This window comes from Lonchura striata, chromosome 5 (genome assembly GCF_050655825.1).
Source record: "Lonchura striata isolate lonStrDom1 chromosome 5, ASM5065582v1, whole genome shotgun sequence".
Lineage (NCBI taxonomy): Eukaryota > Metazoa > Chordata > Aves > Passeriformes > Estrildidae > Lonchura > Lonchura striata.
In genome coordinates this window covers 35,073,648-35,098,134 of record NC_140707.1, presented here as the reverse complement: position 1 = coordinate 35,098,134, position 24,487 = coordinate 35,073,648, and the positions used below count along the sequence as shown (strand labels likewise).

The 24,487-nt window shown below is 43.1% G+C and overlaps 1 protein-coding gene across 1 annotated transcript in view; it reads right to left on the bottom strand.

Moving 5' to 3' along the window:
- Positions 1-24,049, bottom strand: part of LRP4 (LDL receptor related protein 4) — an 83,052-nt gene extending 59,003 nt beyond the window's left edge. Inside the window, exon 1 of the mRNA XM_021533348.4 lies at positions 23,824-24,049. Within this exon, the coding sequence (XP_021389023.3) occupies positions 23,824-23,908 (85 nt within the window). The 5' untranslated portion in view covers positions 23,909-24,049. The remainder of the gene's footprint in view (positions 1-23,823) is intronic.
- Between the last annotated feature and the right edge of the window lie 438 nt (positions 24,050-24,487).

The window sequence follows — 24,487 nt, the reverse complement described above, 5'->3', positions numbered from 1 at the left end:
CATACACACGGACTGAGCAATGTTGACTCTGGTGAGGATCCCCCTCCCCCACTAGCCTTGTAAAGGGTTAAGGCCCAGTCATCACATGCTGGTAGGCTGACAGCTTTATGTCTAATGTCTGTGTGGGTTTCGGATTCTCCCTTTAATCGGGTTCCATTGCAATTAATCAGTGGGTTTCTTTATAAGAAAAATAATAATAATAATAAAAAACAGTGAGCATTCTATTCAGCCCAATTCAATCTGTCCAGCCAAATCTCACGACCAGCTGGAATGCCCCTTTCCTAGCCTGCCCAGCAGGATGCCCAAGAATGGCGTGTGAACGTTTCTCTCTGCTCCTGCTCCAGCGTTAAAATGAACAATAGTCCCTGCCAGTGTCATTCTTCAGCAATTCATCTCTTCCTGTCGCCAGACTCTTTCGTTCCTTCTTGCCCCTTCCACCTTTTTTGTATCAAAAACAACAGCAGATCAGCAGCAATATAATAAAATAAAATTGTATTTACTTGGGAGATTTGAGGGAAGGGGCAAGAAGGGGATTGAGAACAGCAAGAGTCCCCACCCCCCTTTAGCAAAGAAGACACCAAAAGGGAGCGTTCTCAAGCCCCAGCTGACCTGCTCCTCTCTACGCCTGGTTTCCCTGCTGCAAGGAACATCAAATTTGCCAGGGGGGCTGCAGGGGGGGACAGGGCCCTTTTCTTCTGGAGGATGTTGGAACTGTAATTACAGAGAGGCAGTTTCCGGAGGGAAATTAACATGGATCTCAACTCATGTTCCCTGTGTTTTTCAACTGCAGACCTGTGGCCTTTACTCAACTTTCTCATTCAACAGGGAATGGGTCAAAAGAGACTGAAAGAGGCTGCAAGCACAGCATTACGAGAGACCTGGACCTTCTCTTTCTGCAGGAGCAGAAAGAGAAAGGAACTGCTCTGGGACAACTCCAAGTAAAAATGTTGTATTATATACAAATATACTCCTCAACAGAGGAGGAAATAAGTAGTGTAATGGAATGGTCCATGAGGAACAGGTTAACCAGAGGAAGCAGTAAACACCATAGTAGGATACACACCCCCAACATCAGTTTTCCTCCACTGAAATGAAATGAGGGGCCAAGGCCTGGAAGATTTTAGTGAATTTAGTTTCACAGGTGTGAATTTAAAAAGGCTGCTTCCTGGCACACAGAACTGAGCAACAGTCTGGCAAAGACAGTATCTTATGCAGCATGCTTCAGAGGAAAAATCCATCTGTTATTGATTACACGGAACATTTAAAATCCATTATAAACAAGTTAGAAAAAGCTTCAATGAAATCTCAGAATTAAATTTGCCTGTAGAGCTTCTGCACTTTTATGGCACAACACAATTTCCGTATTATTTGCAACACAAACTCCTGAACTCAATGCACAATTATTATATGGTATTCATCATCAGAACAGTCAAGCAATCCATAAACACTAATTCACCTTCACATCTTACTTCTTTAAATGGTATCATCAGCTGTTTTCTAGATCTCTGACAGAAACCCATGACAGACACCCAAGTGTCCAACTTGTTTCCAACTGTCCAACTTGAAAAGCCAAAGAATAGTTTGCACAAGGGTTGGATGCGTGTAAAAGACTACAAAAGGAAAGGGGAGTAATGCAGGTGATATGAAGGTAAAACACAGTGCCAAACAGGTCAGCCTCAAGCATCTCAAACTAGCAAGTCTTCTTTTCCTAAGAAAAAGGATGGGCTACAAAAAGAACGTGAAAGACAAAAGTTGCTTTGTGGGTGAGCCACAATAGTGGGACTTGGGAGTATAGACTAGATGAGCTTGGGAGATAAGGTACAGGTATGAGCTAGATGGAGGAAAAGAGAGCACAAGGCAGAGTGTCCCATCTCACATCCACTACCCAGAACCCTCCTTCCACCTGCCCACATTCCCTCATTTCTTTCGGTCTCTTAACACACTTCCCTACTTCTATAACCTTCAACTCTCTTTGGCTACTCCTTCCTCCTAAACTTTACTCTTTTTCTCCCCCCTTGAAAAATGCCCATAAATTCGAACTTGGTCCAAATCAGATGCCAGCACAGTCACTTTTCTCTCTGTTCTCACTGAGTACCCAGGTGCATGCTGATGGCAAAAGAATAGCTTTTTTCCATCTGGATCACTTAGTTGTCAAAGAAGTTAACCCTTTAAAATTACCTGAAATAATTTGACCAGGCAGACAAGTTGTATTATTTGGTATTTCACAACACACAGTTGCACTGGTTTTGCACGTATCCCTTGTGGGATGACAGACTCAGCTCTCAATGCTATTTCTTGCACTGCAATACAATCTTCAACACTGCTTTGTGGCACACAGAAATAGCCTCCTGCAGCTGCCTTCTCCTCCTCCTCATGGCCTGTAGGTCAGCAAAGAAACCCTCAGCCCACAGGGCAGCCTCTCAGAAGACATTCTCGCCCGGAGCTCCTCTGGAGCCCTTCACAGAGGGCAATAACTGGAGCAGAGCTCCTGGGCAACTCCAGCCTGTGTGACTGGATAGTCAATGTCCACCACAGTGAGCATCAAAGAGGCTTTTGTTGGCAGGGTTTTTAACTCCTACTCAGCACATACAAATACTGATTGAAACTTTTTAAAATATTAGAAATGTTTGAATATTTGCAAAGAATTTACAACTCCACTGTTCATGGGTGAATTTCAGAAATCAAAGAATCCTTAAGCTTCTTCTGATTTTGGATTGGGTTTTTTCCTTTCCTTTTATTTCTACAGTATGAGAGGCTCTCTAACATTCTCCTTTAACTCCTCTAACTTTTCTGTACTTTGGCAAGGTTTTAAACATGGAGGGAGGAAGCACTCTCCATCCTTATTCTCCAAACTCACCAAATAATTTCTAACTTAAGTTACACAGACAGTTTTAAGCAGAAACTCCTCTCTCTCCTTCAAGTTTCAGCCTGGAAAGTTAGAAATTGGTGACATTTAAATCAACTTCAAGAGAGTCAAGGATTGGAGTAGGCTTGGCCTCTAATGCACTAGCTGCTTTCCTACATATCATCCCCCTTCTGCTCCAGAAGTATCAGGAACTTTCTTTGTAATAACCAATTCATTAACACAGTCAAGCTGAAATCAAAGGAACTCTTCTCAACTTCTGCTTAATTTAAACACTTAGGCTTCTATTTTAGCTCTCAGGACAAACTGCTCCCAAAATCTTGTTTGTTTTCCTAGCCACATTGGTTGGTCTAACTAAAGTGGTTCCCTTCTCCTACAAACCTTGCCTCCCTACCAGTTGTGATGTTCTATGGATAGAAGGCTTCTACAAATACTACATCATCAGTAATAGAAAAAAAAGGAGCAATCACCAGATGCTACTGAGGGTAAAGGTGCTTGAACACCTACATAAGGACAGATGTTATTCCACATTCTTTTTACTCAGATCTATATTCAGCCTATTAGGAATTTCCTCCTACAAATAAGGACTTATATTCTGTGCTCATCCCCAAATGAAAGGCTTTATTTAAAAGCACTGGTTATATCCATGCTAAGAACTTTATTCTCAGCTTTATTACTGCACAGTAGTCTCGCTCATCCTGCATACTGCCTTGGACAGAGAGTCCAAGAAGCTCAGTCTCCATATATGCAGCCCCTAGTTATGCTCAGTGTGAAGCATCTATGAAACCATGACCTTAGAGCAAAAGTATTACCTGTTCTGGGAGAACACTGACACAGGTAAGCATCTCCTGCCAAAATTTAATTTCTGACATAACACACCTGCAACAAGAATTATGCTTCTGGTATTAACACAAACATCAGGTCTAAGATGACATTTGAACCTTTAATACACAGGCAACACAGCTTAACTAATGTAAGAATTTAACTCCCAACTGTAGAAATGCCAAGCTTGCTGCCAGCCCTGCAGAGGTGGAAAGCAAGGTTTAAAGGAGGTGTCCTGGCTAATTTTTCCTCATAATGCAACAGAGAAGTGGGCTCACATGATCTCTTCTTGACCCAATCAAGCAGTTTCATGCTGCTTAGGTATCTCCACTGCAGCTTTAGAAACAGGAGACAAAACCAACACATCAATATGAGCCTACCTGTCTATCCCAGGGCTATAGCAGTGGGTTCAAGAAATATCCAAGGCCAAAACTTACCAGGCAGTGAAGGTGAAATAATTTGCTTTAAAGGGACATCACTTCTCTGATTTCTTCCAGTCTTGAGCTGCAACCCAGATCAAATAAACTAGAAACTGAGAGATAAATCACAGGTAAAGAGAGAATAGGAAATGGAAATCAAGCACAAACCCTACAGAACAGCTAAGCAGAAATAAGCTAGACTTAACACAAAAAAAGCTGTACTTTCAGTCTACACCAACACTTTGGATTAAACTACACAGAAAGGGCTTGTCAGCTATGCTTCCTTCTTAAAGGAAAACAAAAAAATATCCAGGCAGAGCTGAAACCACTACATGCTGTCTGCCTTAATCTCCCTTCTCCTTCAGATCCAACACTGATGTCCCCCAAACCCTCTCTAGCTTTAGCATGGATGCTGACAAAGATTCCTTTTAGAAGCCTGGACCACAGAAGCCAGAGATAAATCCGTCCACCCGTATGTATTTTTGTCTCCTTTGCATATACAAAATTTCTTTTACCCTCCTACCTCTCAAACCCATCTCACCCTCCTTCCCTCAAAAGCGATTAAGGAAAAGCTGTAGAAATATTTGCCCAAAGCTGGAGCCTGTTGCTGGGCCCAGCTGCATTGTTGGTAGGAATACACACAGCAAACTTTCACTGTGAGGAGCCCTGCGGGACTCCAGGCACTTCGGGGAGGCTTTGTGAGCCCAGCTCTGCATGCACTAGCCTGGCTATTGTGAAAGGGAAACAGAAAAAAGTGTTACAAATCCCAGTGCTCTCCCACTCTCGTCTCCCCCAACCTCCCCATGTGCCCCCCCATGCACCAGCCGCCACCTTCCCCAAGACTAATCAAGAGGGGAGGGGGCCACTGATGAAGAGACTGAAAAGGTTTCCTCAGTTAGATTTAAGGCAACAAGTCAGGGCTGCAAGGAGTCCTTTATCCACCAGGGAAGCCTCCCACTGCTCCAGAGCTGGGCCGAGCGGGATCCTGGGGCCAGCTTTCTGAAGGCTGCCATTGATTTGTCACTGATGATAAGTGAGGCCAGAGTCGTTCCCACCATCGCCTGCAGAGGGGATGACTCCCACAACACCCGGCAGGGGAGAGGGGCGGCAAATGAGGAAATGCAGAACCCAATGGTTGAAAAAATCCCAAATGGCTCTTTTTCCTCTAATGAGCTGCAACAGAAAGGAGCAACCGTGCTGAGACCGAGGCGGGGGACAAGAGACAACAGTGCACAGGGGCAGTGCAGTCACTCATCAGTGGACAAACCTTCCCCACGCAGAAAGAGCAGGGGGGATTTCTTCAGCCTCAGCCTCCTAAGGGCCTCACAGTGCCAACTCGGTCAAACAATATTCCTTCAAAACCTCTCCAGCTGCTCCCTTGCCAATTGCTTTTAAACTGGTTCTATTTACATAGAGACACTCTTCTCTCAAGCACATGCTGCTGCAAACTCGTTCTTCTGCTTTTTGGGAGGGGAAATCTTTTCTCACAGTACTAAATAAATGAGAGAGGCTAATGAAGCACCATGTCTAAAAGGTGAATTCCCAAAGCAACAGGAGATCTTAAAGGAGCACCAGAGCTCCCCCAGGGAACATACAAATAGAGTAGCAGCTGCCTGGGCAAGACCAGATGCAGATGGGTGAACTAAAAGAAAGACAAAAGGTGGAGGGGGAAGGAAGGCTAAAAGAAAAACAAGAAAAAAAACAGCAAAAGAAGTAACGATCCTTGGCCTTTCTGATGTAACTAGTTAGGAAAACCATCAGAACTGGTTCAACTTGCATTACAAAGTGTCTCTTTTGTGCTCCAAGACATCGAGGGTGTTTACAAGTAAATAGGACACCTTTCCTTCCTTTGCCTGTCCTCAGCAAAAGCCCTCAGCTATCTTCTGCTCTGGCCAGGCTGAGGCACACAGGCCTTGTAACACGGCCTGAAGAGCAAGAGGCACATCTCCAGAGGGAAAAGAGTCACGCCTGCAGCTTCTTTCCACTTCAATCAGACTAGACCCAGCAATCCAGAGGATCTTATCTGGCAATACATCACCTCAGGACACTTGTGCACAGTTCCTAAAGCTCCAGTTTATAACCCAGCACGCTAATATAAATGAAAGTTGCCAGGCTGTAAACTATGACATTCAGCAATATTTTACCTCATATTCAGCCACTCAGAGGCACAGGGCAGATTACTGGGCATAGTAATTATTTCAGATATTCTACTTAGAATTTCTTGGTATACAAGAAAGCACAGCCTCCATGGACCCTTAAGCTGGGGATGAGCACAATATCAGAACCTTAACTGACAACAACCAGTCCAAAAACTTCACGAGTTTAAACATTAAAAAAAAAAAAAATCCAAAACCTCATTCATATTTGGGAAATAGCCAGCAACCAGTTAGCTCAAAACACAGGTTTTACATGCTTCTTTCCAGAAATATTATACTCTAACCAAACAGCCGCATCCTCAACCAAATAAAGCTTTTGAGTCCTGAATTGCAACCCAGTTAAGGCCTATTAAAGACCTTTGCCTCCTAATGAGAGAGGACTAAACATCTCCTGGCTTGATGAACTAACCACTCAGACCATTGCCACTGCTTGGGGACCTGGAAATAGGTTTATGTCCAGTAAGACCCCAACTTGCACACATGAATAATCTCAACAGCTACATGAGAAACAGGATTCACAAAGCATGTTTCAGATGGTGTTATCTCTTAACAGACAATTTTGATGCATCTGTTGCCAAATGGAGGGAGGGTATTCTTTCATGTTTAACAAAATGCAAACTCATGAGGAATCTTCACCCACAGCCAAGTTGCTCCTGTGGTCCCTTCCTTTTTTTGTGCTGCCTGTTTTCATGAAACTTCTACTCTCTGGGACCAGTTTTTTTGGGTGAGAAGATATGCACACATATTGAAATAACCACTGCTTCCATACAAAAGCAGGCTAAAGATGCCTGCAGATTTTTCTCATGAGAATAGTCTGTATTAACAATATTATTAAGTTCTTCTGATACTACTTCCTGGACCAAGTTCCAAGATTTGAAGTGCCTATCCAAATAAAAGATTCCTCATAAAGCTCAGAGACCATTTAAGCAGACACATCATTCAGCCCTGGAAGAAGAATTTTTCCTACTTGAAAAGCTTTTAAACTCTTCTGTGTCCCCCATGCAAGCATACTTGCTTTTGCTAGAACCATGAACTCAGGGCTAAAATGCATGAATAGACAGTGTGATGTCTCCTGTCTTACGGATGCACTTACCACAATGACTCAAGAGCAATTTTCTTTCTGTTATTCCACCATACTTTGGGGAGTAGGGTACAACAGACAAATCAAGTTGAATCAGGCTTTTGAGCCAATTTGCGGGCATTGCAATATAATATTATTCAGCCAAATATAGAGTACTTCCTCTGATTAAAGAGCAACCCAAGCCCATCAGTGCTATAAATGCTACCTAAAATGACTGGATAACAGTAGAGAAGTGACAGAACACAGGGCTAGTTGTCTACTTGTAGCAGAATTTTATCTCCAGTAATTACAGTCTACCTTGAGAAGTTCCTGGGAGTTTTTTCAGTTGAATACAGACTTTTTTTCCTCTTTCCACTCCTAAGTGGAGGAGTTATTCTTTTCAATAGCTGTGCAGTAAAGTTACTTTTTTTTCAGCCAGGAAGAAAAAAAGGAAAAAGAAAAAGTATTTCTTGGGGGGGGGGGGGGTAAGTGGGCAGTTTGTATCTTGACTAATTTTCCTGAATTTTTCTGTACCTTAGGCTACCATTCTCAGAGATGGTAAGAACATAGTATTTATTCCAATGGATCACTCTCTAAATAAGAGCATCTGGTACATTTGGACCTTCAGCCAACAAGCCTTGCTGAGTCAAGATCAGATCAGCTTAAGTCGCAGTACCCAATTAAGCTACACAGCATTATAGTCATGACAGCATCCATCTCAGCTCCAGAGGCTGAGCTCAGTTAGCTTTCCCATCTCCTGGCCCTTTATTCTGAGGCTGAATGTGGTCCACTAAGTCCAGATTCTGAGAAGCTTGCTTAGAGTTTCATTACCCTCCCTTAATTTATTTATTGTATGTTATCAAACGTTCAGTTTGATAATGTAGAATTACAAATAGCAACTGCATTTGGGAAATCATTCCCATACCCCACCTTAAAACTGCACAAACACTTTACAAACTGAATTCATACATGATGATTTAGGTATCAGATCCTCAGAGGAAGATGTCTGTTTTCCATTGGGAAGATAAATTTTTCTGTCCTTCATGCTATAATCTATTTTCTTGATTTCTTTCCAGGTATCCCTCTGAAATAAACCTTCTCCTGTGCACAATAAGCAAGGGACAGAAAGCAGTCTTGATTTAACTATATTTAAGTGATAACACAAGTCTCAGGTTTTCCAGAAACACAATAATGTTTACTCAAAATGAGAAAGAAGCCTCAAGATGGTGATTTTATATCTATCAGTTGTCCCACCCTAAAGAGCTCTTCTCTTACTGCCAGTCCTACAGCCCCCATAAACCGGCATAGCTTTGTGCAGTCTAATAAAAAAATGGATGAGAAAAAGCTATGCAGTGGACAATGAGCTTCAAAAAGATGCAAACTTGAAGGATCTTCCAACTCCTCCTCACCCAGGCCAGTTTGATTCCTTCTGTTGCTTCACTGCTTGCAGAACCATGGCCTCAGAAGCAAGCTGACAGAAGTAGTTGGGGTCATTTCCTGTTTAAGGCTTTAAAAATGTATTTACTACAGTGGGTCACACGTGATTTTCTTCTTACAGTCTGCTTACCACTTGTTTGTACATTTGGAATTAAGATAGGCATGCTGCTGTGCTGAAAATTCTTATGAAAAGGCATAAACACGGGAATCAGATCATTCTACACTTCAGTAAATGCTTAAAAATGTAACATTCTAATCTGGGAAAAAAACACTGACTTTAGTGTGCAGAAAAAAACCCAGCTATTAAGCAACCAGTCACCATTGTTAACTTCTTTATCCTCAAAAGAAAAAAGTCTGTAGACTCCAAAATAAAGTTGTCAACTATCCTGAGAGAAAAGTAAAAAAATCCCAGACTTAGCCATTAGCACACCTGGCCCAACAACCATAGAGAATCTTTATGTAACAGCTTGCAAAGACAGCACTCCCAACCCAAGTTCTGTACAGCTGATCTCCAGGGGGTACAGGGAAGAACATTTGAGCTATTGGGTAAATACAGCCACTGGAGCCAATTACGTATTTACAGAATTCTACCCAGCAATCTAGCTTGCTGCTACAAAGCAGCAAAAAGGAACACTTAATAATTATTCGGTAAAGCTGGCAACAGCTAAACTATCCCAAGCCAGGAATCCAGGGTTAAAATTTGGATTTCTAACCAAGTCCAAGTTAAGCTTCTATTCTCAAATTTCTTGACCTTTGTGATTGCATGGTTAAATACCATTTTGTGATCCATCCTAGGAGATGCTACAGTCAGGATAAGGGACAGGGTGGAAGAATCACAGACAGAACAAATCTTTGCGAGCTGGATTTAGATAGGATGTTCCTCATTAGACTAGTGCCAAATGTATGTTGAATATGCTGGCAGATAATAGGAACATGCACTATCCAGGGCAAAAAGAGCAACTAAATCCTCTTAGATGGACATTACATCTGAGGATAATTTTCACTCTCCCAATATCAGACTTCAGACACAACAAGCGTGTCTAATTGTGATAATCTTGTGTGCATTGTATCAGAGGGAGAAAAAGAACAATTGGAGAAAGGCAGCTTCAACAGAAAGGCAGGAAGAAGCATCACCATACAGACTAAAAGGCAAAGCTTAAGTGGAGCCTCTATTTACTACATTAATCAGTACTTCATTGTGGGATTTTTTCCTCATTATTTCATACATCTGTCAATTTACTACATGTAGATATTATGAATTCTTCAGAGTAGGGATTGTCTTTATTGTATGCACATGCTGTATGTAACACTGTGAAGCTCTGATTTCCATCAGAGTGACTCTTTATGTGATCCAATTGACAATTCATGTGTAAGATTCATCCTATGTACATCTTTTCCTTCAGCCTGCCACATATTCAGGGAGGACAGGAATGGCCATTTAGATAGCTTATGCTTTCCCACAACTAGCTCTGTCTTCCTATGACTAACCAGACAAGTCGCATCACCACTGCCACTTCCACATCAGCTTGGGAGGAGAGTGGATTGTGCCTCCTTTTGTGTGCATGCCCAGGCCAGGCCTGTTAAACCACATCATCATACTACATCAGCAGAGAGTGGTGGGGAGAGCAAGCAAAACTCTAATCCTAGTCTGCAAGTAAGGGTCAAAAACCAACTCTCTGCTAGACATCAGTCATTTAAAAGGCAAGATTAAGGAAGAAGAATCAAGGCCCTAGCAAGGTGATAAAACTTTTCATATTCAGATCCGGCAACAACTCACAACTTAAGTCTGTGGTAGCCCAACTAAAATAAGATAGTAGGTCTTCTCTTGCAACCCTAATGAATAGCAGTTTCCTCCACAAAGGGCATCACCAATTAATGTACTGCACCAGTTGCAACATCTATGGTTTGAACTTTCACCATGCTTGGATGCTAATACAGCACTAAGACTGTAATACAAGTAACAATAGAATAAAGAGGCCTATGCTTATGTGAGCCACAGAAATGAAATCTGGGGCTTGAATTCTCACCTCTCCTTGTTTCTAGGGAGAGCCTTTCCAAATTACTATCAAGGCAAAGCAAAGAAGAAACAAGTCAGTGCCAAAAAAATGGTTGCTCTTGTCTCCCTCTGTCCTTCCATCAGGTCTATACTGATGAGCTCACTGAACTCACTTCAGTTTGCCAATACCACACAACCTGTGGTTTCACCATTCTGCAGGCCAGTTCTGTAACAGACCAACAAGCTGGACTGATTCATCCAGCAGATATCTACACAGACCTTTCAAAGGGACAAGGGAGTGAGACTGCTCTCTGGGACAACCCACAGTTACACCAGACTAGGCGAAACAAGAAACCACACCCCTGGGCCAAGAAGCCCAGTAGCTGGAAGCCAAGCCACATACACTGTAGGCAGAGAAGAACAACCCTCAGCAGTGACAACATCCTAGTGTCCCTGCCAAAAAAATCTCTCAGAGAAATCAAGTTTTACTAAAAGAAAAGGAATCAAGAGCAAAAACTCCTTGAATTCTGCTGTTCCAAAACATGGGCTATGTATTACCATAAAACTGTACTTTGATGACAATATTTCCCATAAAGCAAGGTTATACTAAACCCTTCTCTGAATCAGTAACATGCCCCTGTAGCAATGCCCTTTGGAGCTGCATTCTTAGTGCCATCTGAAACAAGCTACCGTGTCCAGGCAAACCAGACCTCCATGATCCAGCCCTCTGTTTAATTGTTTTAAGCCGTGTGTTTAATTTACCAAGTTTAAACAGGAGGAGAGGACTAAATTGATATGAAGGAACAGAGGACTGGCAAAATGCAATTCATGATCCGTAAGTCAGCTCTTCTAGGATCCTTGCAAAAGACAGATCTGGAGAAAGGCAAGTGGGTGATAATTGGGACAGTTGGAACACTGTTTATTTCCTGCTAGCAAAGACAGCAGTTCAGGCCTCCAAGGATAAATCAAATGTCTTAACCATATGGAAGACATTTCATTTCCAAACATCATCCATACAACAATGGACCACAGAAAGAAAGGAGCCAATTCACAATAGCAACAAGAAAACAAAATTACTAGAGATTTTAGAGATGAGTTCTCATCAAAATCTTCACTTGCAAAGAGCCTCATGTTACATCAGAACTTGCACCACATCCCACCACAATCAATTCAAAGACACTTTTATTGGCAAAACAAGCTCTGCAAGTGTTACCCACATGTAAAAAGCAGCTTGCTTGAGTTTCTTCCAGAAGTGGATTCAACATATGAAGGGCCTGTCTCCACAGAGGTTTTAAGAGAAAGGAATACATGGCGTTAAGTCCACGGACAGAAATGAAAATGTTCCAAAGAATAACATTTTATTTCTAGTAAGACAACTGTTCCTTGCTCTAATATATTTTATCTTTTACTCATAAGATTATAAAGCTTTCTTCTCAGCCTCTCCTTTTACTTCTCATTCCAACATTTATTGTTTAGGGTATTCTCCCAATCCTCCCAAATTGCACATGCCAGCTCAGTATTTGGTAAAATTCTGCCTTGATTTTGCACATTTCATTTGGCACTAGGTGCCAGCTAAATAACTTTGCACAATAACTCATGGCAGTTTAGTTGGCTAACAGGTTTGGACTTCTTTTTTCTATAGAAACTTGTGTTCTGGTTTAGATTCTGACTAGTTTCTCATGTGAATTTTAGATTAAATTAATTTGCTTTCCAAGCCTCAAAATGAGTGTCAAACCCCAGAAACAATGTTTTCATAGGCATGGATAGCATTTTCATTTTGTTTCAGTCCATGGTTCTCTCGTGCTTTTAGGTGGAGACAATTTTTGCTGCTTTGGATAAGACTGCATAAAAAGAATTGGTTTTGCTGCTGCTAGGATCAGCAATGGAAATCCTCCCAGTCCTACGCTGTAGCAATCATTACACTGATCTCTAGATCTAGTAATTTCATGTCTTTGCACAACTGAAAATAAAAAATTGATTTCCCTTTAGTTACAATGGAAGAACATACAGAGCTCTGGAGTTCATTCTTGTGGGAGTCAAATATTTAATTTACTCTTGATTAGTATAGGAGGAAGATCTCAGCAGTGTATTCAGGTCTAATGGTTTGAACAATTCAAACATGTCCTACTTGCTAGGGCCACTTATACAGCCAGAACAGCCACACAGAGTCTTAAGAATGCAAACGTTCCTGAGGCTCATTAAGGTGGGACTGTAGAGGGTCTGTGCTGTCTACCCACCTTAGCTCAGTCCCATCCCACAGCAGATAATATTCTCCTTATGGAGTTAGTGCCACTCTGCTCCTGTGAGCCACTCCCCTTCTGCTTGTCTATAAAGGGCATGGAGCCATAAAGCACATACGTTAGAGACTTTGGTATGCAGCCTGCACAGGCAGAAAAGCAGGCTCCTTGGGCTACCTGGTCTTCTAGGGTGTATCCAATGGCCTCTTGTCCTCACAACACTTCAAGAAGCAGTTTTACCATTGCCACCACATTTCATTTAAGATCTTGACACAGGATGCAAAGCATGTTGTTACAATGCTGTTCAAGAAAAAACCCAAGACAGAGCCAGATAAAACTGCACGCCTTTCCCAGATAAACCTGCAGGACCAATGCACCGCAGTACATTAGCCAGCTAACATAGGTGTTTTGGCAGCTGTCCCAGTCACTTAATCGAAGCCTGAGCGGGTAAGTCAAGATGTACATACCAAAGATGTCACCTCTGCCTCACTCCCTTCCTTGCTCAAAGGCTTCTGTCTGAGTACTGTTCATTTTTATCCTATTGATGAACTCTACATAGGTCTAATTTGCCCTCTGTATCTCCTATTATTTTTATATTGTAACTGTGTTAGGCTTCACCTTGTGTACCCAATTAAGCTAAGTGGGGTTTTGCCAAGCATTTAAAGGAGGCAAGTGTCTGCCACCCCCTCTCTCTTGCCAGTCTGTTCTAAAGTGTCTCATCACAAAAATTGCTCATGGGTCCTTTCTCAAAAAATAATTCAAGTTTCTCTTATTCTTCTATATTACCATCATCAAGTTTGCTTCCCCAGCATAACCAAGAAAAAGTTATTACAGAGTATCAGAGGAACTGTCCCTTTTTTTTTTTTAAACATTCCTTTTGACACCTTTCAAGCTTAAAAGCTTGCTCCCAGACTTCTAAAGACTTGTGGGTGAAGAACTAACCGTAACAAGGCAATAAAAGAAGCACCAAAAAAACATTCAACATTTTCTAGGGACAATTGACTGGAAAACATAAACATAAGCAATCTACTTATTTTGTTCTAGTCTGGAATTTGCACTAAGAGCAACAGAAGATTACAGCTCCTCTTCTTCCAGTTCCTCCTCTTCCAGTTCACAGAAGGCAGGTCACAAACAAGAGAAATCTCAGAGAAATAACAGGCTTCTCCTGTTAGTGAGCAAGCTGCTTCAAGCCAAAGTTTGTAGTCAAAGGTTGCAGGAGTCAGGGAACACCAAGGTTGTTCTTGCTTGAGTACTGGCAGCATAGAAATTATTCAACGTAACTGTAAAGATGCAAAGAGGACGAATCTGCCCTTCTGGAGAAGTTGAAGCAAAGGCAGAGGATCCATCTGCTTTCCAGATAAAAGAACCTTGTGCCTGGGGAAAAAAAAATCGACAGAACAAACCAACAACAAAAACAAACCCCCTAAAACCAACAACTAACACCCAAAAGGCCTAAAGGTCTTCTGTTGCTTAAGGTAATGCTGACTGCAGGTCTGAATTCTTCCTTGCACTCAAAAATGCAGTGAACAAAGGCCTACAGATAGTATTGAGTCATGAGCGGTGACAGTTCAAACCATCACATGAGGTTACCACCCTTGTGGTGGAGATAACTGCTTGGCAATCAGCTTGAGTCAACACTCTCCTGCAGCTGCTGTTCATTGATCAGGGAAGAAGACAGATGCAGAGGCAGCCTTCCCTAAGATAGCAAAGGGCCATAACCACACCAACTGGACAAATCAGACCCTCCCAGTTTCCAAGACAATGCCCAAGAAAATTCCCTTCACCACTTCATCTCTGCATTAATACAGCTCTGAGCTCAACTTGCTCTTTCCTTGTATTTAACTTAGGTCTGTCTGCAGGGCAATGACTATTGCTCTAGAAGGACTCCTGACCCAGCCTCTCAGTCCTGCATCACGCTTTCTAAGACTTAAAAACTGAATATTTCTATTTGAGATTCAAGACAAAAATGAAGGTAGTTCTCTAGCATTCCTATTTACCAATGACTATTCTCTCCTGTTTCTTGGCTATTAAAGCCTCCAGAATGGCAGCCTCCAATCTATCTCCCCTTTCCCATACCACAAACTCTCTAGTTTTCTCTCACAGACAGACTTGTTATGTTTTTCCTCAGGCTAATAGGTACTATGCTGATCAAGGCCCTTTTTATAAAGGCAGCACAAATTAGTGGCATGTCCTTCAGCCACAAGAAGCTCAATTCAGGCTTTTCAGGAGTAGCAGGCTTCAAAAATCACAGTGAAGAGAATGCAGTCTTTGAGGCCTCAAAAACCGAATTTCTTAAATTTGTCAAGCTTGAAGAAGTGGCAAAGTCTGAATAACAAAGAAAGGACATCAGTAAAGCTGGCTTCCTCTTAACAAATGCATTTTTAATTTAGAGAATTAGCCCACCTCCTGGTTCATCCTCAGAAGCTCAGAACAGAAGCAGGAAATTACAACCCCAAGACTTCTCTCCCTTTTTTTTTCCCCCTGCCCTCAAGTTGCAAAGAAGGGATTTGACTATTCAGCAGTCATGGAAATTCAGAACTAAAATTGGGTGGGAGCACAAGGAAAAAAAAAGGGGAAAAAAGAGGAAAAAAAAAGGTGTGTCTTTATTTTATTCTAATCCTAGATCCCACAAGACAGTTCTGATACACTGAATGGCTGCACCTTAAGCAAGAACCTCTCCCAGCACTACCAGTTGTCACCAAGACAAATGAACTGACAGAGCCGGAGATTCAGGCTAAAGGAGCAGAGTGTGTATTTCCCTCTAACCTTGCATAATCCCAGAATGCTTCTTACAAGCCTTTCAGAAAAGAAGGCTGAGAACATCAAGTGTCTGTGTTTTAACTGTTCACTATAGTGACTCACTCTTTCACACAGCAATTCTTAATGGGGAAGGGGAAGAGAAGTATGCTGTTTTTCCAGGAAAGGAGCAATTTTCTGTCACCAGACTTACATTTGTTTCTATATCCAGACTTCTTACCAAACCCATAGTAATCTCCTATTCTCACATTATGTTTTTGTCCAAGCAATTATCTCCAAAGTTCTAGCTACTCACTTCAGTTCTGCCCTCCCATTTCATACACTTTTCCAGACAATACTGTCCATCAAAATACCTTCTTGGACATCCCACTCAAAAATCCTTCTAACTTAAGTGCTCCCAAGGCTGACAGATTCCATATTCCACCACTGCAGACAGAGGTGGTGATGGAGCTACCTCATGGGCTCCCCATCTCAGTGTTCTGCTAACAGTCTCCCTTTCCACTCCATTGCTAGGTTCCTAATATTTCATAAAATCACTCTATTAGGTCAGGGACTCTACTGTCACAGATTCCTAGCAACTTGTCACATCCTCCTTTAAAGCATTAGTAAAATAAGTCTTTCCCTGTCTCAGCAGTTAAATAATGCTCAATGCTCATCTTCACTTTCAAAATTTCCATCTTTTATACTACCTAATTAACAACTCTTTCTGCCATCAGATCCCACATAATTACTCCACTTGGATTTCCTTACACAACTCTTCTGTTCCTTTGCCAGCTCAAGTCCTTGGCTCTCATTTCCAAAATGCCTATCTTTGCTTCTGTTAATATCTATACTCCTATAGCCCTTTAGCTTCTTCTCATGGTTTACTACTCTTGCATTTGCTTCCTCATCCTTATTTACACAGTTACCAGCTTTCAGTAGTCTTTGATGCCAACTCCTACCCAAAACCTCTCTCTATCCTCGTTCTAAGAAGTGATTGGAATGAAAAACTTAAAGGAAATTTAATTAGAAAGCAATACAATTTTAATATTGACCTTATCTAGCCCAGTAGAATTATCACACCCCTGATCCTTATCAGATGTCAGATGTCCAATTAAGACTATAAAGGCTTTGGGGCAAACGTAGCCTCTTCCTTCATATTATACAAAGCCACAGCACCCAGACAATCCTTAAGTTAAGAAAAACACCTCAGAAAGTCAAAGAACTTGATTTTGCCAAAGGCAACACCACTCTCTATTGTGATTTGGAAATTACCAGAGAAGTTAAAAGTCCTCACTCTCTGAAACTTCAAAATGCAAGAATAGGGTTTCCCTCAAGAGAAATAATGTCTGACCACGTCTGAGAAGAGAGAAGCTGGGTACGGAATGCACTGAAAAGATTTTTCCATGGTATCTCTAGCTCCTTCCTGCCTCAAATCTCCAAAGCCATTACTTATCCACTTCAAAACAGCAGGAGAGTCACTTCTTTTTTCCTCCTCTCTCCAGAAGGAGCACAGCAGAAATAAACCTCGAGTGATAAATTATGCACCACTTTTGTGTGGCTGCCTCTTGGCCAGACGGGAAATTTTTCTCCAAAAGCCTTTTGTTTCCAGCTTTGATCCCAGTGTTGGATCCGCTCTGTTCAGCATGGAGGTGAAGGGAGAGCTGACACAGGCCAAGTTCAGGCTTACTGCAAGTCACAGTCAGATCTTCCTTTAGCCTTCTCCCCTCCCCCTTTCCAATTGGAACTCTCCTTGAGTTTGAAAAGATCCTATTAAACATTTTCCAGAGGGCATTACAGAGGATACATTATTTTGATGGATGCTGGGGCTAAAGGAGGAGGATTTCTAAGTACAGTGAAATAATGGAGTTTGCTCTAATGGGTTTAAGAGATGCCCGGGGGCACCAAGTAAGTTCCTTCTCTTCAAATCAAAAACACAGAAGACCAGAAAATGGAGCCGAACAACTGAACGCCAGGAAGCGGGGAAATCGGGCTCTATTTAGCTGCTGCTCTTGGTTACAGCCAACTTCAGGCTGCTTGGAAAAACAGCACACACACATATCACTGGCACAAACTTAACAGGAGGAAACAAAGAGACAACAGGGGTCAAACTGGGGGTGGCAAGGAGGAGAAGGATGCAAGGCTGGGTCCCCACCCCCTACCAGAGAGTCGGATCAATTATCCTTGAATACTAACAAGATTTCTGATTAAAGAACTGCTGCTATGCAATAGAAACAGAAAGCTCCAGCAGCTGGGAGGGGCTACCAGGCAGTAACAAAGAGACACAGAAGACTATGCCCTACTAGGGCACACGGAGGAAGTCACCATGCTGGTAGCCAGGAGAGTGGTCTCCCCTGCCTGGAGTCATGATAGCATCTCACTGCTGGTAGATTTAACTCCAAGAGTAAAATTCCACCTTGACACTACAGAACACAAGGGCTGTTTTCAGGCAAGTATCTTATCTACTGGAAGCTTTGCTGGACAACAGTTCTTTATACAACCTCATCAATACAGTACAGGAAGGTGAATTCTATTCTAACTCTAAACTCATTCAGAGAAAAAATTCGGTGCTTTTTACTTCTTAGTATTGCAACACCAGAAAGTTGCTATCAACATACAGCAGTTTGAGAAAAAAGATCTGCGCTGTCCTTGGACATACACTTTTTGACCAAACTGCAACTGGCAGTGCAAACATTGAATATTCATCTACATTACTGTCTGTTAATCTTAATGGTTTGTGACTTGCTGACTGGCGGCTAATGCCAGAACCTAATCACCTAAGAACCTCATGACAGACAAAGCTTCTGTTACTACTTTTCAATCCACAGGTGTGCTAACATGCTTATACCAGAATGCTTAATGTATCCCATACCATCAGAATCGGGCTCATGATACTTAATTTCCATTTTCTTCTTTGTCTTCTATATTAAATTACCTAATTCCCTGATATGAAGAATTTCAGTCATTCACAATTCAGCACTACAAAATTCAACAAACATTTGATGTTAATAAAGTCTTTATGAAAACTTACTTTCTTGCCTTTACACAGCGAGTCTCTTTTCATCTAGGGTCACAACAGCTGAGAAGATCTGCTGCTCACAGAAAGACTGATTGCAGCTCAAAAGACCCCCAGAATAAATGCAAAGGCTGTAATGCTTCAGCACCTACCAGACAGTTCTGCATAAGAGAGGCAAAAAAAAACATGTCTGGAAAGCTGAAAAACCTGAACATGAATTCACTCACAACAGGAGGGCAGTCAAATACTCCCAGGTAACAGTCCCAGAGCAACCAGATATACAGCATGAATAAACCACAAGTCTACAGAATAACAAGCCCCTGCATCCATACGCTTACTATCTTTAGTATGGGGAAATGGAAATCTAAAGACAGAAGAAAGAAGGGATTCAAGGAGTATTACAGTTTTCACTCAGGAGAGAAAACAAAATCCCATAAAAGAGTAAAAATAGTAATACCTAACCTAACAGCAATGGCGAAGAATCATTGGCACCACAGACACAAAAGTAAGAGCCTAACCATCAAGGACATGAGATTAATGGATGACAATTACATGTAGTGTTTTCTGCCATTATTTGTGTGAAACACAAACAGACACTAAATACAGTATGCCATTTAAAGGAGTGGGTTTGTTATATGCCAGAGCTCCAGCTCTGGATGTTTTATCAGGTAAAGCCAGACATCTTAAAAGATGGTCAGTTTAAGTCCACATATATACCATCTGACTATGTAAACCCATATGAGAAAACATCACAAACAGCTAAGCCAGAATTAACAGAGGACTAGAGAAATTAAGTATCCACCTTTCTTTTACATTTATTTTAATAACACTTTATTTACCAATTCACCCTTTCCAGTGTCAGTAAAATTTCTGTGATTTTATGATCTTGTGACCATCAGCAAGAGAAATTGTAACTATTATTAAAAAGAGAAATAGTCACAAGCAGCAAAGGAATTCAATGAAGCTACAGAACATGCACTTACTATACAAACCTATTTTTAAAACCTTGACTGGTTTTTAAGATAATATCTCTTTATCAGCTTTTATAAGTGTTATGAAGCATACATTCTATTGTATTCAACGGTAAGTTGCATTCTAGGGCAAATGGAGTTGGCCTTGGGCAAGACAATTTCTACTTCACTTCCCACATTTACAAAACAAGGATAATATTTGCCTATTTCACAAGAGTGCATGAAGATTCAAGAGCACTATCAGGCTACAGATCATTCTCATAGAATTAATGTTTTAACTATTTTTTAATGTTAATTTCACTAGTCTGGAGAGCATTTACAAGTAAAAACAAAATACAAATCACTTTGATTTTTTTTTCTAGTTAACATACAGCAACTACTGTTTTCTGGTTTGAACTACAAACAACTGGATAATGTTTGTATCTAACCACTTTTTCCTTCTGTAATTTCAAGGAATACAATGTAGAAAAACAACTACCAGCTTTCTGAAATCACATTTTGTGGCCCACAGGAAGAGAATATCCCTCATCAAGGTTCACAAGACATTCTGGAAATGCAAACACTTTATGCAACTATGCACCTATTAATTTTCTTGCTGCATACACCCACACTCCCAAGATACAAGAAGTTTCTCTACTGCAAACAGTGCTATATAAGCTGACTGAACGTGCTAATTAAAGGCTTCTAGAATGAGAATATAAAAGAAAATTGCTTATATACACTAAATAAAACAATAATGCTAACTTCATACTCGAAGATTTGTGCCATATGCTTTTCCACTATGTTTTAGTAGACAGAATTGTCAAAAGCAAAACAAAAAAAAACCAAACCCATCACTTGTCACCACATGCAGCATGTTGGGCTTCATTTTAGAAATACAGGGAATGCTACTCAGTTCCATCATCACTTTGAAAAAAAAAAAAAAGTCAAGATAATTCAGGGTGATCAAGAGATCTGTGAATATCATCCAAATTGATGATTCAGCAAACCCTAGGACTCTCAGCACACCCAGGAAGGACAACATTATCAGCTCGGAGTTGACAATAAAAAATGGGTGCTTTGCACTTGGCTAATAGCTGTAGAACCAACAGCAATGCCAAGCACAGGTAGTTGAAACTGTGACTCCCACTGCAAAATATACGTCCACAGAAGTAACATATTCAGGTTTCCAGCTATAAAACCTAGTCAAGGTGTTTCAGAAGTGAAGCTCTGATATTAGCTATGCATTTTTCTGGCACAGTTCCAGAAGCCAGAACAGCAAACATATCAGCCAGATGGGTTCTGTGACATTCTGTATTTATACTAACACAGACCATCTTAACATCAGGTCCTTCTTCGCTCCAGCCACCAGCAGTGTGTGAAATGAGCATTAAATTCCCTCTGTATACCTGTTTTTACCTGCAACGCATTTTTCCAAGAGCTCAAGATACTTGTAGACCTCTTTTTTGTTGGTTTGGTATGGGGATTTTTTGGCATAGACTTCTCCAGTTTGATCTGCCCCTATCCACTACAAAAGAGTCAAAGGTCAGTCTTGCAGACTTGTTTGCCTTATGCTCTCCTGTACTGAGGCAGAAAAGCAAATGACCAAGTGTTTCTAACAACTTACCTCTTTGGCATCACAACTTCCGTGAGTGCTTTATGACAGTTAAGCTGCACACCAGCCCTGCAGGTACTTCTAAGGGACAACTTTTAACATTTTCTAGCTAAGTGAATGAACACTGACTCATCACAAATTTTGACATTTTCTCTGCCACCTCCATCCTGATATCTCCTCAGGTTTTTTCTTATTTCTAATATGAAAAAGACTGTGAAACACAAATAAAGGCAACCAGTGTAGTTGTGGTTATGAAATGTGTAGAACACAGCGATGGGACAGTTATAAAGATGATTTCTAATAAACAACCAAGGAAAGCATGGAAGAAGGCTTTTGAACCAATCTTTTGTTTGCAAATAACAATTATAAGTCTTAAGCTATAAGAACTTTTGAATTATAACCTTAGAATGTTGCTTAGTACTAAGGATTTTAACCTGTAGCTTTAGAATGTACAAAGGATTTAAACAGAAAGGGAAGTGACCCTATTTCAAGCTCTTGGAGAAGGAAGATGGACCTCAAAATTGCTGATTAGTGACCTTGAAGGGGGAAGCTGGACATCACTACCATAGATTAATGACCCCAGAAAATAGAAGTTGGACCCCACCATATGGACACACATCCTGGGATATACACAATAGGGTATAGAAAATGGAAAGGAACCAAACATCACCATCATAGATTTATGAGCCTGGAGTATAGAATTGTGACGTTAAAGGTAGAAATGGAAACTGTCGAAAGCTCACGTAGAAACTGGGAAGAGATTATGAATATGCATGAATATGATCAATAAATACCAGCAAGCCCAACAACTGGTGTGCAGTCAGAGGGGAAAACCCCCACCGCTGTACCCAGCGTTGTCTTTGCTCATAGGTTACTGTATTAATTAATAAATTGAATTGCTGCTTGATATATTAGCTGAGTCAAGTGTCACATTCCTAACAAGACTGGTCAGGAATTGTGTCCTTATTGTAAAATTATGTCCTTATTCCCTCATATTTTGATGAAGGAAATAGGATATTCACTTCTGGAAGCAGCTGGCACATCCAATCATAAACTTACAGTGATCTGACAAGAGGATACAAAAGTGCACTGATGGGAAAACTACTTGAAAGAGAAACAAGCTGCCATAAAAAAAGCATCCTAGAGACATCAAGGAACAACCACCTACTAGCAAACTTGCATTTTACAATCAGACATCCCCCACATGGCTGTTAACAGCCCAGACACATTAACTAGGAGCACCTGGGTAACAGCCAAAATAAAACACATCCAGATCTGCACCTACACTAAGGTCTATCTTTTAGATCCTTCTCACTCCTAGAGGGCAGCTAAGTATCTGTGTGGCATTTGGAAACTCAAGAGTACTTCTGGCTCCTAAAAAGCAGGCTTTCTGATACACAGAACTACAGCCCTTTCTAGTCAGTCTATCCAAGCTGGCTTAGCACATTCTTCAAAGCTGCCTGCAATTAGGTTTCTTGTTAGAAGAGAAATAATATTATGTGAAACCCAAACTCCCCATGATTGTGCCCCAGGGGCAATACTTGTAGAATGATGGAGGTCAGCAGCACTACTGCAAATGCTTCCTGCAATTTCAGAATAGCACAGGAGAAAACGGATGGGTGAAATTATACAGCAGCTGCCAAAGCAGTGAAGGAAAAGAAATGAGGTACGTATCTCCTCTCCACACCCCTCCCCCAAAAGCCTTCTAACGCTTTATAAACAATTTTGCGAAGCGTTTAGATGCTTTCTTCTCCATCGGGCGCACTTGTAAAATCAAGAACCTCAGCACAAGCCGAAGAAACAGCAGATGTCAGTTGACAGAGCAACCACGGAGCTGAAGTTTTCATGGCGAGACTTCATGAGACTACCTCCCGGCTCGCTAAGAGCGCCGCGAAACCCTCCCCTCATCACTATTTTTGGTACTCCTGCTCTGGCCGCGCTGTGCCAGGGCGCTGCGGGAGGACTCCCAGTCCACGCCGAAGCGAGGCAGGTAGCCCGGGGCGCCACCGCGGAGCCGGGCTGTACCTTTAAGGGGCCCGTCGCGGCGGGTGCGCGGCTGCATTCCTGCTCCGGAGCGGCGGCTGTCCCGACACGCCGGGCACGGCAGCCTGCGAGGCAACCTGCGCGCCCGCCCCGGCCCGGCCCGCCGCTCGCACCGCGGGAACAAAGCCCGCGCCCGCCGCCGCCAAACTTCCGCGGGGGGCAGCGGCCGCGTGGGCGCTCCCAGGGCAGCGCAGCTCCGCGACCCGCGCTCCGGCCTGCCGGGGCATTCCGCCGGCTCCAGCACGCCGAGACACGGCGAAGGCGAGAGCCCCGCGTCCGGGCGCGGGACGGGGCGCGGACAAAGCGCGGCGGGCGGCGCAGGGCAGGGCTCTCCGCCCGGCGGGCGCGGGCAGGTGAGCGGCGCGGCCGGGCAGGGCTCTCCGCCCGGGCACAGATCACCGCCGCCGAGCTCGGGACGGCGGCTGGGCCCCCCGCGCTGCCGCGGGGCAGAGCGTGCCGCGGCAGCCGCTTACCTCTGGAGCGGAGCAGCGCTCCCAGCAGCACCAGCAGGAGCTGCGGAGGCGCGGGCAGGAGACAACCCCCGCCGCGCCGCCTCATGGTGGCAGCGCCCCGGCCCCGTGCCCGGGCCGCCCGCAGCGACGTCGCGGGCGCCTCCTGCGCGAAGCACCCCGGCACGACCGCCGCTCGCTCCGTCCGCAGCCGCGGCACTCCGGGGCCGGGGGCTCCCTCCTCGCTCCACCCGCCCAGGCCCGGCCCCAAAGGAGGAGCTCCGCCGGGGCAGCCCCCGCCCCGCTCCCCCCAGCGCCGAGACGCTTCGCAAAGTTTCGGCGCGGCGGAGGCTCCGCGGCGAGACACGCACCTCCCTTCCCCACCCTAAGGGGCCGTCGTCCGTCACCTCAGCGAGACCCTTGGGCTCGCCCAGAACCCCAAGAACCCCTTAGCCCTTGCCCCCAGTACAGCTCCCTCACCGCGGGCGGGGAAGTCCTTCCTAAAGCTGCTCGGGACCGTCGGTGTCGGCTCTCCCTGTCCCAACTCCCGCAGCATCGCCAAGGAACATTGCTCCTGGCTCTCGGCTGCCCGGTATCCTCCGGTCCCAGCGCATTGCCTCGCTTCCCGACTTGTGCCAGCTTGCTGTACTCGGGCCAAATCGCAGAGCCCTTCTTCCCGTCCCGTCAC